We start from the raw sequence: 14,992 nt of genomic DNA, 5'->3' as shown, positions 1-14,992 counted from the left end.
CTTGCTGACTTTGCAACTTTGGGCCTTGGAATTTCTATGAGAAACTCGTTCTGCTCGTTTGTGGCACCATGTAGCTTATCTTGCCTTGGACTTAGCTTTATTGGTTTACCAGCCAGCGCCAAGAATGGCAGATGACGGTGAAGGATCCGGTGGTGGTATTGTCGGCTTTTTATTCGGCAATGTCAATGAGAGGGGAGAGCTGGAAGACAATGGTTTACTGGATGAGGTGAGTGAATCATTTATAATTATTGTGTTTTCAATAAACTTGGCAATACGCAGTCGCAAAGAATATCCTGTTCGTTCCATTGTCTAAAAGTCTTCAGGACGTACTGGTTTGCGATCTTCGTTGTCGCTGTTTCTTACCGCTGGGAACTTTCATTGTGTTCGAATTTAGAAGGATTTGTTAGGCTGCGTTCGTTTTTAGCTACCTGGTAGAGTAGAGTAGAGTCACTCTACCGATAGAGGTAGATGGTAGAGGCAAGTGTACGAACGCTGTTCTACCAGATCTAGTAGTTTACACGATGTGTACGTGAAATGTTTCTTTTTTTTTATGGAGTTGTGTACAAATCCTTGATCTTGCTGGAAATCCCGTAGCTCTACCAACTTCTACCGGATTCTACCAACTTTTTCCCGGTAGAGCCGGTAGAGGAAAGTAGAATCTACCCTTTTGAGTAGAATTTTTTTCCAAAAAACGAACACCTCTACCGTAAGAAGTAGTTTCTACCCAAACCTGTAGATCAAAAACGAACGCCCCCCTAGCCTAGTTTTTTTTGTGGTATAGGGCTTGAAAGTGATGACGTCAAAAACGGCCTGGGAGTAGTAAATTGACATCAGATTTCTATTTTGGATCCACTAAGGTGTGACTTTGCTATTGCCTCAGTATGTGGGTGCATAGCAACCCACTCATGTCGTATGCAGGTGCAACTTTTACTTCGCCACCAGTTGTCACCCCGCCCCCACTAGCCAAATCAGTCAGTTTCACTGGCAACATCACCTTGCTGTGAGTGAGACCGCTTGAAATGTGCTTGGATCCATACAAAAACTGGATCCAGGTGGATCCAGTTTTCGAATTTTTCAAATTGTTGCTATGCCATTGCTATGGAGTGACGTAGCACTTTCAAGCCCTATTGTAGATTGTAGTTGCATGAGGATGGTATTTGAAAGTTTGTAGGCTCTCAGTACATGTATCTGTACTGGCCCCGACTTGTGCAGTGCGCTAGTCTGTACTTCTTAGCACGGGGGTTCTAGGAATGTAATGATCTGGGCGACCTCAGGCCACACTGTAGTAACCAGATGATCGTTCGTGAGCACTAAGGGTGCGTTTGGTTGGTACGATCTAGAACAGGACCAAACAGCTGGTGCACATGGAGCAGCCTCATGCCAACCGAATGGTACTCCAGAAACAGAGCACATTTTTGTGAAAAATATGCCAAACTTGGTGCATTCTTCAAAATGTGTATGGGTCACCATGGTCACTTTGTACGGTACGACGAGTCTAACCCAAAAGCGTATGCACGTGATCATTTGGGACCAAAATTGATGTTCCCGCCAGGTTTCACTGTGAAAAAGTGAAACTGCTCGGTCTGCTCCGGCCTCGAGGCCAGAGCAAGCAGAACATGTTCTGGCCGACCCAGAACAGGTGCAGTTCCAACCAAACGCGCTGTTCTGGTGAATCCTGTTCCAGGTCGTACCAACCAAACGCGCCCTAAGACTTAGTATTTGAGATTTGAATGCACAATGCAATGTACCAAGAGTACATAACCCCCCCCCCCCCCCCCCCCCAAGAGTGTGCAACTCGACTGTGGGTGCTGTCCCGATAGAATTTCAAGTTGACGTCATTTTTATGATGCAATGCGCACTGCACACGGATTATCAGATGAGTCCGGAACCTGTGGTGGACCAAAGCCCATCTGATCCTGTACAAATTATTGCAAAGAAAAACGTGTAATGCGTTGACACCCGTACACATGTTGTAAATCACTGGTGCAAGGAGCATTGCATCATAATTAATGACGTCAACTTGAAATTCTGTCGGGACAGCCGGGTATGTGGGAGTTGCACACTCTTGGGGGGGGGGGGGGGGGGGGGGGGGGTTATGTACTCTTGAATGTATACGTACAGTGGCACTTCAGTATATCGTACCTCCGCGGGCCGTAAAGAATGTGTACGTTATATCGGAGGCTGTGCACAGCATCACCACCAGCACTACAGCATTGCCATGTAACTTGTTGCATGGTGATTTTCTAATTTCTTCTTTTTTTTTGATTTTGCAAAAATGATAACGTCATAGAGTGTCATGTATGCATTCACAGTCCGATACGAACTCTAAAACCAGAAAGATCATAATAATATGTAGCGCAAAATAAAGAGAAGGAAAATAATAACCGGTCAAACGCTAAATACAACGCATGATGATTGCATGATGTATGAGACTCAGTGTTGCAACTACCTAGCCTTGTTCCACTGTTGTAGTACAATCATGTACTGTGCAGCCAATGTACAGTATCTACATGTATAGAAGTAGTGCCCAAGGCCAGATGATTGGTAAAGCACAAGGCAGGGTCCTCGGACACTAGTCGTTTAATACATGGCTGATATCAAAACAGTAAAACAGAATGGTTCCAGGCTGTCCATTAGAATGCTCAATGCCCAAGAGCAGAGCTACTTCCAACAAGAACACGAGGATGAAAATTTGTGGCTCATGCGTGAAACTCAGAGTTGCAACACAAATCTTCATCCTCTTCTTGTTCTTATTCTTGTTGCAGGAGTGATCACATTGAATTTGAGATTCTCTCTCTCACTCCCATACACTTGTATACTAGTCTGTGTCCTGGGTACACAATACCGAGGTGCTTCGTTGTAGCTTGCACGCTGCTATTCGACCCTGAAAGTTGTTACTCGAACGTTGTTGTCGCCGTCCCCTGTTAGAGTACAGTCGACTCACTTATAGCGAACTCGCACAGCAAACTTGTGATGTAGCGAACAATTGTCCGTTTTCCTGTTTGAACCCATAGACCATTGACCCTTTGAAAACAAAAAAAAGGTTTTCCGAAGCATATCGTGTAGGGCCGCTTGAAAACCATGTGCACTTACTAGTAGTACGCAGTCACTGGCCACATGCCAGTCATGATGTGTTGCATGTGGGGGACTCTAAGTGCAGTTCTGGTTAAAATAAAGAACTTCGGCGGCAAAGACCTTACTCTGCTGCGCAATGGTGTTTGTTATACCTGGAGTTGACTGTACATGTACTGCACTACTACAGGGGATTGGCTGTAGCCACAAAGCCAATAGATGATATGCTAATTAATGTGCAACTAGACTTGGGAGGGCATCGCACACAAGTTGCACACAAATTATACTACAATGTGTGCATGGTAGGCCCTGAACTCTGCAGGAGCACAAGTCGCAGGTAACCGTACAACTTTGAACTTTGTATGCAACTACTCTGCAATGCCCTCTCAAGTCTAGTTGCGCGTTATTTGGCATATCATCTTTTGTGTGAAGCTTTGACACGAGGACCAAAGTAAAAAGACAACCCAAATTAAACAATGAACGGAACACTCAACTGAAATGTGAGAGTGAATGCAAAAGCTTGTCATACAGAGCTACAGTAAAACCTGTAACTAAAGACCACCGTGACTAGCGACCAGCCTGCTACTACAGGCCACTTTGCCAGGCACGGATGGTCTCACATTTATATAATGGTTGTGCCGTGCAAACCTCTAACTGAGGACCACCTGCCACTAAAGACCTCTTTCTCTGGCCCCAGGGGCAAGGGGTGGTCGTTAGTTACAGGTTTTACTGTATGTGGATTCTTAGTAGGCAATGAGTACAATGGCATGTCTACACACACACACACACACACACACACACACACACACACACACACACACACACACACACACACACACACACACACACACACACACACACACACACACACACACACACACACACACACACACACACACACACACACACACACACACACACACACACACACACACACACACACACACACACACACACACACACACACACACACACACACACACACACACACACACACACACACACACACACACACACACACACACACACACACACACACACACACACACACACACACACACACACACACACACACACACACACACACACACACACACACACACACACACACACACACACACACACACACACACACACACACACACACACACACACAAAATAGGAGATCCCCCAGATAGGCGTTAGCCTTTGGGTAATCCTGAAACGAGAGAGCTTGGAAGCTCAGGGCCCTGCGCTATGCTTTGTTGCCTAGCTCATCGTGCATGTTGTTAGAACTGATGGAAATGCTTTTTCCTTTGATTAGCTAAATCATTGTTTTGCAAAAACGTTTCAAATCATTGTTTTGCAAAAACGTTTCAATGAGATACTGAAGTACAAGTAACGTCTTCTGCATAGCTATGGGACCGGCGCTGACTCTGCCGATGACGGGCGTTCTGGAGTCGACGGGATGTCTGTCCTGACGTTTCCTGGGACCGGCGCTGACTCTGCCGATCACGGGCGTTCTTCTTCTTCTTCTTCTTATTATTAATATTATACTGACGGCAACTAACATCCATTCTGATTGCATTTACTCGTCTCCCTACTTCGTTTTTCTTTCCAGAAAATCTCCCCATACAGCAGGGAGTCGTTTACATAATATGACTCCCTGCTATACATCTACATGACTGTATATACGTTATAATTATTATGCTATCGGCCTACATGCGATTTCCGGGCTGGTCGACAGGCGGCCCAGCCAGCCTGCTAGTGGGATCTCGGCCTCGCACACAAATCCACACAAAATTTAATGTTACTGCACTGAATGCATTCCCCCCATACACTTCGCATATATACTCATTCTCTTGATGGTACCGTACTCTTGATGATACGGGACAGGTACGGGATAGCGCCAGGCATGTCGATGGCACAAACAAACAAAAATATTGTGGCCAGCTGTCTTTGCTGGTACGGTACAGTACGGGATAGATACAAAATAGCGCCAGGCGTGACACAAACAAACAAACACACAAACAAACACCAAATTAAAGCTGTGTGGACCCTGGCTAGCGCCAGACGTTACTGAAGTAACGTCTTCTGTATAGCTACGGGAATAAAGATTATTATTATTATTATACACACACACACACACACACACACACACACACACACACACACACACACACACACACACACACACACACACACACACACACACACACACACACACACACACACACACACACACACACACACACACACACACACACACACACACACACACACACACACACACACACACACACACACACACACACACACACACACACACACACACACACACACACACACACACACACACACACACACACACACACACACACACACACACACACACACACACACACACACACACACACACACACACACACACACACACACACACACACACACACACACACACACACACACACACACACCTTTGGCCTTTGACACCCCATCTCCAGAGGAGATGATAGGCTACTGAGTTGGTCGGTACTTGAGGTGACGCTTGAAATCGCCATTTCTCCTGAACGCTCTGCTGCATGCGCAGTGGAAGTCCTTTGGTGCTGGGAGAGAGGAAGACAATGCTAATGGACCCGCCTGCGCCATTCCGGGCGATCCTGTGCGAGCTTGTATCACTTGGACTCCGGAATATCCAGTAAACGCAAATTACCGACGATCGTGTCTCGCCAACGCTTCTTTGGTCCATGGTGTGGTCTAGTTGCCTCAGGCTCCCCAAACAACACTTGCCGCGAAATCCGGGTCGCGTCCATACGGGCAGCATGGCCCAGCAAACGTAAACGGTATTCACGTAGGAGAGTGCCAATGTCTTCAGGAAAACGGGCTCTAGGTTGAAACACTCCCAGATTCTTGGATGTCGGAGACTTCTGCGAACGAATCCTTAAAGCATTCCTGCAGATTCTGAAATTCCTCGGGTGCGTTTACAATGCCCACCACCTTGTTGTGCGCTGCTGATAGTTCGCTGCCCTCTCCATCTAGAATAGCATAACAAATTCTGGAAGCATTCCTGCAGATTCTGAAATTCCTCGGGTGCATTTACAATGCCCACCACCTTGTTGTGCGCTGCTGATAGTTCGCTGCCCTCTCCATCTAGAATAGCATAACAAATTCTGGAAGCATTCCTGCAGATTCTGAAATTCCTCGGGTGCATTTACAATGCCCACCACCTTGTTGTGCGCTGCTGATAGTTCGCTGCCCTCTCCATCTAGAATAGCATAACAAATTCTGGAAGCATTCCTGCAGATTCTGAAATTCCTCGGGTGCATTTACAATGCCCACCACCTTGTTGTGCGCTGCTGATAATTCGCTGCCCTCTCCATCTAGAATAGCATAACCAATTCTGGAAGCATTCCTGCAGATTCTGAAATTCCTCGGGTGCATTTACAATGCCCACCACCTTGTTGTGCGCTGCTGACAGTTCGTTGCCCTCTCCATCTAGGATAGCATAACAAATTCTGGAAGCATTCCTGCAGATTCTGAAATTCCTCGGGTGCATTTACAATGCCCACCACCTTGTTGTGCGCTCCTGATAGTTCGCTGCCCTCTCCATCTAGAATAGCATAGGACATCACGATCTCTGGGCTAGGTCAGCAGTAGTGAGACGACGGCAGTGCTCATCGCTCATTGACACTCCAAGAATGGAACAAATGCACGGGCAATGGAGTGCGTCCAGGCTGTTTGTCTGCCGGGCCTTCGCGGCCCAGGTGTCTGCTCCGTGGAATAGAGTGGGGAGGACATTGGCCTTGTATACGAGATACTTGGACTTGATGGATAGACCACAGCACTGGAAGATAGACTTCTGGAGAGAGCCAAAAGCACGAGAGGCCTTGGTGCGAGGTGAGCTTCTTGTCCAGACCACCGTCTGCACTCCGGACGCTGCCAAGATCAGTGAAGCTGTCCGAGATAAATGAAGCTGTCCACAAACTCCACACTTCTTTCATCCTGAAGATCAATGGAATGTGGCGGATCAGAGCAGTAGAGAAGCACGTAAATCTTCAAATGCACTGGATGTGCACACACACACACACACACACACACACACACACACACACACACACACACACACACACACACACACACACACACACACACACACACACACACACACACACACACACACACACACACACACGCGCGCACACACACATGTGGTCGCGCACACACACAGGGCTTCCAAAGCACTGACATAAATAAAACTTGGGTACATTTTCTGCTCAACGATCACTCACAATGATCCTACGTTCAGCTTCTAGAGGAAATAGAGATTGCTTTTGTTTGATCCTTGAGGGTGGTGGTGTTCCTACAGAATGTAGAAAGCTCAATCTATTAAACTGAGGGTAACGTGAAGCTTGGAATTGTGTTTGTTTGTTTGTATATGTGTTTGTATGTTTAGGATTCTCGAAGGCAGCTCGGCCAGCTACATGATGTACTTGGTTCCTATATTGGGGATTTGAAGTCGGAGGATGGCACTGAAGCAGAGCTGCCTGGTGAGAAGGTTGTGTGTGTGTGTGTGTGTGTGTGTGTGTGCGCGCGTGTTTGTGCCCCTCCCGTCGCTCCGTAAAAGCAACACCCCCCCCCCCCAGTAAAACAGTCGTTCACGTTCCGCTGGACTCGCGGTGCCTCATGCCACGTCCTGAAGCCAGCACTCCTTCAAGTCGCCCCGTTTGGGGACACCTAGCCAATCGTGGCAGTGGGCGAAGGAAGGAGGAATGTGTGTGTGTGTGTGTGTGTGCATGTGTGTGTGTGCATGTGCATGCGTGTATGTGTGTTTGTATGTGCGTGTAGATGTGGGTGTGTACCTGGCCTACTGTATTACATAAGCGCCTGTCTGATCAAGAAGCCAGTTTGAGCATAACGCCTGATTTTCACGATGGACATTGAGTACATCGGTCTGGGTTCATGATGGACGTTACGGTATGCACGTTTTTGTTTTGACATAATATTGAAACACCTGATTTGAATTCAAGCATAGCAGCCTTCAAATCAGCTTACACAGGAAGAACACTAGCCTGTACTTCTATGTGACATTACCGGTACATGTACAGTAAAACTTGTCAGGGCAACCACTTTCCTAAGGCGACCACTTGTCCCAGAGGACCACGACAACTCTGAACAAAGGATGTTCTTTTCTCCAATCAAATGACCCTGGATACGGAGACCACCTGCCCACATGGACTACATTTGCAAGGTCGCTTGAATGGCGGCCCGCCTTAGATGGGTGTCTCTGTACTATCTTACAGATGCGATACAGTCGACTCCACTTATAACAAACTCGCATATAGCGAATTTTGTGATACAACGAATCGTTGTCCATGTCCCAAGTTTGAACCCACTATGTAAGTGTATTTCTGTTATAACGAACTTCGGCCATAAAGAACTAATTCTCCTACACAATGGTGTTCAGTATATCAGGAGTCGACTGTATTTGAGTAGCTTCTGAGCATCTTAGAGGTGATATTTGAGTTCCTGCTGAGCACCCTAGTACAAGGTGGACATCACTTAGCTGCCTGTAGTGTTGGACGAGCCCGACGCTACCGTTCAGTAGCAACAAACGTACATGTATGTATGTGTGTGTGTGTTTGCACTCGTCTGTGATTGATTGTTGCCCTGTTTCAGAAGTGGAGGAGAAAGCCCCGGATGCCGTGGACTACGGTGATATCGATGAGCTGTGTGACGAACAGACACGCTCTCACCATGTGCGTACGGCACTGAGCCTTGTCAACAAATCTGCTCATGGCATTTCACCCCTGGCAGCAGCTTCGTCAGGCAGTGGTGAGTCGAGTTGTGATTGTCAGCGGCTCTCTCTCTCTCTCTCTCTCTCTCTCTCTCTCTCTCTCTCTCTCTCTCTCTCTCTCTCTCTCTCTCTCTCTCTCTCTCTCTCTCTCTCTCTCTCTCTCTCTCTCTCTCTCTCTCTCTCTCTCTCTCTCTCTCTCTCTCTCTCTCTCTCTCTCTCTCCCCCCCCCCCTTACCTGCATATGAGATGAAAATCAGTTTGCGGCTCTGAAAGTGCACTAGCACATTTGTCTTGGTTTCGCTTCCCATAATTCCCTGCTTTGGAGAGTGGACATGGGCTGTGTTGACTTTACATGGATTCAATCTGCTGTCTGTGCTTGTGTGGTTGTTGTTGCTGTGTGTATGTGTGTTCGTGTGTGCGTGCGTGTGCTGCTCTCGGCTGGTGTGGTAATGCAAACAGCAGCAGCAACAGCATCGGCAGCACAAGGTACTGGTGACGATGACGACTACGACGATTACGACACTCCTGAACCCATTGGTAAGATATTGGTATCTGTGTGCTACCCATCCCCTAGATGAGGGGCTGTTCCAGTATGACATCAACATTGCCGGCATGACATCACCATTGTCAGTATGAGATCATCATGGTCAGTATGACATGACTATTGTTGGTACTTTGTGCAAAATGAGATTGTGGATGGCTACAACTTACAAGCAAGAGTACATAACCCCCAAGAGTGTGCAATTTCACTATGGGTGCTGTCCCAACAGAATTTTCAAGTTGACGTCATTTTCATTATGCAATGCGCATTGTACACGTAATATCAGACGTGTCCTGGACTTATGGCTGCCAAATCCCCATTTGATCTTGTACAAACTAGTTCAAGGAATGATGTGTGGAGGGGGAGCTGTGAGCAATTCCTAAGCTAAATATTGTCTCTCTCTCTCTCTTTCTCTCTCTCTCTCTCTCTCTCTCTCTCTCTCTCTCTCTCTCTCTCTCTCTCTCTCTCTCTCTCTCTCTCTCTCTCTCTCTCTCTCTCTCTCTCCCCCCCCCCCATTGTTTGTACCCTGCACACAGCCAGCGTTGGTCAGGCGTCCGGACCGTCCCCTGCGTCCTTTCAATCACGTCCTGTGCAGCCCAAGGCATCGCTAACTAGCACAGGCACTGGTGGCGTAGCCGTAACAAATGCATCTCTCTCCGTTCTGGCTGGAAGCTCACCGTCAGCCACTGCATCATCACCAGTTCCCTCAGACGGTAGTGCTGGCAAGCCCGATGTCGACGGTTTCCAGGCAAAGCCGTCGGCAGCCACCGTGATCATCAAGCCCAAGACCAACTTCATTCCGTCGCGCCTGTCCTCGCTGCCCAGCAAAGCACCGCTGTCGGCGGCGGAATCACCTTCACAGGTTTCTACCGCTGGTGTTCGTCCTGGCGTAACCGTGTCCTCCTCTCCTGCAGTAGCATCCAGTTCAACTGCCGTTGTGTCACCTACCAAGGCAGGCCATGCTGTCGCTAATGGTGTTGACGGCAGCACTGCGGCAAACCGCTCTGCGTCCGACACACCAATGGATGTTGACGAGGGCGCGGCGTCTGGGCCTGCCGCTGCACCGGTGCCCGATGAGCAGCAGATTGCTCGCGATCGGCAGGAGATTCTGGTCCTGGCGCGCAAGTACTACCCCGACTTCCATCCCGACAAGGTACGGTGTGTGTGTGTGTGTGTGTGTATGTGTGTGTGTGTGTGTGTGTGTATGTGTGTGTGCTTGTGCTTGTGTGTGTCCCATATGGTGCAGTGGTATGTGCAGCGATTTCCAATCGATAGGTTGCGGGTTCGATTCCCGAGGCGACGATTATGGTCACACACGTCTTTCTTCTCTTTCTCATACTCTTCCTGACTTTTCTTTCATTCTCCTGGGTGGTTACCAACAGCCAGTGCATGCCGGAGTATGTGGTGTGATGTGTGTGCGGGATAAAAATAAAAAAAGACCAAAAAGTAGGGATTCACTGGCCAGAAAAAGCCACTTCATAGCTGTGTAGTGTAGACCAGGCTGAATAGTGGCGGCCAATTCTTCAGCCTTGCAAGCTGTTGAATGGTGCAATCCCAGCACAAGTTGCTATGGCTTCTGCTGTAGCATCGCTATCATCGCCTCTGGCGATGGGCGTCCAATGGTCCAATGTGTGTGCTTGAATGCACCAGTGGGTGAATGGTTGTGGGTGGGTGCATGCGTATGTTTGTCTATGTAGTTCGGTGACTGCTGTTTTCCCTACAACTATTGTAGTGTTATGTGTGGAAAGACGTGCACCGAAGAGTGTTTGTTGCTAACACTGTTCTAGCCCGTTTTTGACTCTTCGGACACATTGCGCCTTCACCATCATAGGAATACATACTCGTAGTACCCTAAGCCTCCATGACTCCTTTACTACTATCACCCCATGCTGTACATTTGTATGTGTGTGCGTGTGTGTGTGTGCGCATGTACGTGTGTGTGTGTGTATGTGTGCGTCTGTGCCTGTGTGTGTGTCGTGCTGTGCAGGTGATACGCTTCTCTCGCCTGTTCGGCCCCGGCCGAGCGTCGTCCATACCGCGCACCTGGAAGGACATTGCCGTGCCACGCAAACGCTCGCCTCGGCGCACCTCCTCGGGCTCACAGCTCGACGAGTCACAGAGCGAGGGAGAGAGAGACGAGAGTGCGGCAGAGAAGCCTAAGGAGACAGGACCGCAGCAGGACAACGGAGAACTGGTGAACGGGGTGGAGGTGGTGGACGCCGCCGAGGAGAAGATCGAGGAGCCAAAGAAGCCGAAGAGGATCGACTTCTGGGTGGACGAGAGTGGACGTCTACGCTTTGGCTGTCGGCCATCCAAGCAAGAACGTGATGCGGGCGAAGAGTGAGAGATGCTTGCAAAGCTTGCACAGGACTATCAACACTTCAGACTAGAGTGGACTGAATTGAAATTCCGCGTCAAGTCATCTCTTCTTTTCTTTTATAGAAAAGAAAAGGACCAAGGAACTACAAGTTACGCTGATGTCCACAAAATTTATCCTTGGCTCTCCATCCGAGTCCATTCTTTTCTTTTCGTCTCTTTTCTTTCCCAGGTCACATTTCTGCAGTGCAAATCCGTGGCCGGTCGTCCAAATCACTAGACTTTGAGAACGGTCGTAACGGCACAGGCCAGTCCGAGCTACAGCGTATCAGCAAGCTAGTGGAGGCGGCAGCATGGCGTCACGGACCGGCCGCACTTATCTACGACATGGTCGGCTTGTCGGAGGACGCTGTGGACCTGCAGCTGGGTGCTGCTGGTGGTGGTACTGCCGGTGGCTCTACGAACAGTGGTCAGGCGAAAAAGGTGTGTTGCTACTGTTGATACTTCGAAGTAGCTTTGTATTCATACATCCTGTAGACCCACCTTGTACACACTCTCTCTAACGGTCTCTAGGCTACACTGCAATTGTTATACATTAGATCAAATTTTCGGGCAAGGCCCATCATCAGGAATGATGGGCCTTGCCCGAAAATTTGATCTAATGTATATCAATTGCAGTGTAGCCTAGAGACCGTTAGAGAGAGTGTGTACAAGGTGTGTGTACAGGATGTATGGATTCAAGTATTAGTGAGGTTCTGCCACACGGTAAAACGTGCCAAAGTACGTATGGAAACTTCGCCGCGGTACGGGATTTAGTTTGATACGGATTTTTTCATACCGTTTTCCGTGTGAAAGCGCGCTTCACACGGACTGGACTCCGTGTGGAAAGTGAGCGTAGAGAGTACATGTGGCGGGGTGTTCGTGCATGCTTCGAGCATGCTACGTACAGCAGAACCAGTGCAACGTACGAAAATTCCGTGTCAAACTTCACTGCAGTTGACACGGAGTTTGGTACGTAGTTCCGTGTAGCAGAACCTCTCTATTGGCTACAGTGGAGTCTCCAAACCTTGAGAATAGCTTTGTATTGTATATGTATTTATGGGGCGGTGCTGGTACTACCGTAAAGTACCGTTGATCCGCCCCCACGCCAAGTCGCTTCCCAGCTGGTTCTTCGGCAGGGGGCGGGAATTAGATCAATGCTGTCAAGTGCAGTATGATGTACAACAACTTGGAGGATTAGACTCGCTGTGCTGGATTGTGCACATTTTCATCCTGGATTGGCACAAAGTGTGTACAGCAGTGCATGCGTCGGTTCAACATCGTATTTCGTTGTATACGCCGAAGTCGCTTCAGAGGCAGAAAATCGACAGGGGGCGGGAATTAGAGAGGGGGCGGATCAACGGTACTTTACGGTACTGGTGGCTCTACTAACAGGGGTCAGGCGAAAAAGGTGCGTTCCTGCTGTTGGTGGTTTGGGCCTGCATTCATTATCATTGTATAGCACATGTACCAGTAAAGCTAGCTCTGCCGGTGTGTCTCTGAATAGGTGCTGGGACGTGGCAGTTTATTTACAGCAGGACCGCTGGAAGTAGTTTTTGATTGGTCCGGTAGTATTATCGCCGTTCATACTTTGGGTATCGAAATTTTGGACATACATGCCCTCCATAGTACTAAGCACATGTTGGTGGCCAAACGAGTGATCCGGTAATGACCTGACCAACCGGACCGGTTCCGGTTCCAGTGAAACCTGTCTAGGGCGACCACTCAAGGGACCTTCAAAATGTGATCGCTGTGTACAGGTGGTCGCCTTATCCCAGGGTCATTTGACTGTAAATAACACCCCTAGGTCCTAGTTGTGGTTGTCCTCTGGGACAGGGGTCGCTTTATACGAGTGGTCGCCTTGACAGATTTTACTGCACCAGTAAAGCTAGTTCAGCCAGTGTGTCTCTGAGTAGGTGCTTTGTGGCAGTAAATTTATTTACTATGGGGCAGTCCACAATCGTCGCCACTATCCCAACCGTACACATCGTAGACTTTCTCAGAGCCCCGTCCAAATCGTATGCGTATGCGAGTACAGTCAGTAGTAAATAGCAGTTTTGCCGTGTGACCATACAAATTGCTGCACCCCACCCCCCCTCCCTCCCACCGTACATGTTGTACTGTCTTATTAAATGGTGACGATACGGACTCCTCCTAGTCCTACAGTAAAAGTGTTCAAGCCGGCCGCTCACGGCAGCCCTAAACGCCATCCCCAGTGCTGAGTGGTCTCTGCGTCCAGAGGCACTCTTTGGTCATGGGTCTTGTGATTGTCTGGCACAGGTGTTCGCCACGTTGGAATGTTTTCAAGGCGAGCAGTTGTTCAAGTCATCTCCCTCTCTCTCCCTCTCTCTCTCTCACCTCTCTCTCTCTCTCTCTCTCTCTCTCTCTCTCTCTCTCTCTCTCTCTCTCTCTCTCTCTCTCTCTCTCTCTCTCTCTCTCTCTCTCTCTCTCTCTCTCTCTCTCTCTCTCTCTCTCTCTCTCTCTTCTCTCTCTCTCTCTCTCTCTGTTTCTTTTCTTGTCACTACTGCTGCTCCTGCAGAAACGTCTGAATGGCGACAGCAATGGACGCGCAGGAAATCCTCTCTCATTGCTCCAGCAACAGCAGCCGCATCAACAACAACAGCAACAGAGGCATGGCTCTGAAGCAAGGGCGTCAAGCGATGCCGACTCTGGCGTCGCACCCATCTCTGATGGGATCCTGGACGGGATCACGCCTATCTCACCGTCGCGGGTCATTTCCGAAGATGCCTACTCCATGGTAACGCAGATGCAATGGGAAGATGAGGTAAGTCCAGGTTTTCACCGTATGGAGGTTATGTGAATGACATCATCATGACATCACCGTGACAGCCAGAGCACGCTAAAATATGACCACAGACAAAAAAATCAAGTATTAGTTTCAGTTTTTTGTTCAAAAATGATCAAACACACCTAATGTTCACTGTCTGAAAGTTTCAGATTGATCCGACATGTGTAAGTGTTGCTACAGTGGTATTATATGCGGCACTGTTGAAATTGTGGAATTGTATGTACAGTAATGGGATTGTCAGTATACAGGTGATATGTCCCTTGGTTCATCCTTATCGGGTCAGTTCCTCTGTCCAGCGTATTGTAGTATGAGCTGACAGGCACTCGGTCACATCCGAAGTTTCTATAGGCAGCTGAGCTGGGTGTCTGAAATACCTCCTGGTTGGAGAACTACACGGTCGACACCAGTCCTGTCGACGTCCGAAGAAGTTGGTACTCCACGT

At 48.5% G+C, this 14,992-nt stretch overlaps 1 protein-coding gene across 1 annotated transcript in view; it reads left to right on the top strand.

Moving 5' to 3' along the window:
- Positions 1-14,992, top strand: part of LOC135821624 (transcription initiation factor TFIID subunit 1-like) — a 57,218-nt gene continuing 42,226 nt past the window's right edge. Inside the window, 8 exon segments of the mRNA XM_065334621.1 lie at positions 1-226; positions 7,505-7,598; positions 8,728-8,883; positions 9,305-9,382; positions 9,923-10,539; positions 11,374-11,726; positions 11,900-12,185; positions 14,281-14,526. Coding sequence (XP_065190693.1) covers positions 125-226; positions 7,505-7,598; positions 8,728-8,883; positions 9,305-9,382; positions 9,923-10,539; positions 11,374-11,726; positions 11,900-12,185; positions 14,281-14,526 — 1,932 coding nt within the window. The 5' untranslated portion in view covers positions 1-124.

Source organism: Sycon ciliatum, chromosome 7 (assembly GCF_964019385.1).
Source record: "Sycon ciliatum chromosome 7, ocSycCili1.1, whole genome shotgun sequence".
NCBI lineage: Eukaryota > Metazoa > Porifera > Calcarea > Leucosolenida > Sycettidae > Sycon > Sycon ciliatum.
This window is presented reverse-complemented; position numbering and strand designations above follow the sequence as displayed.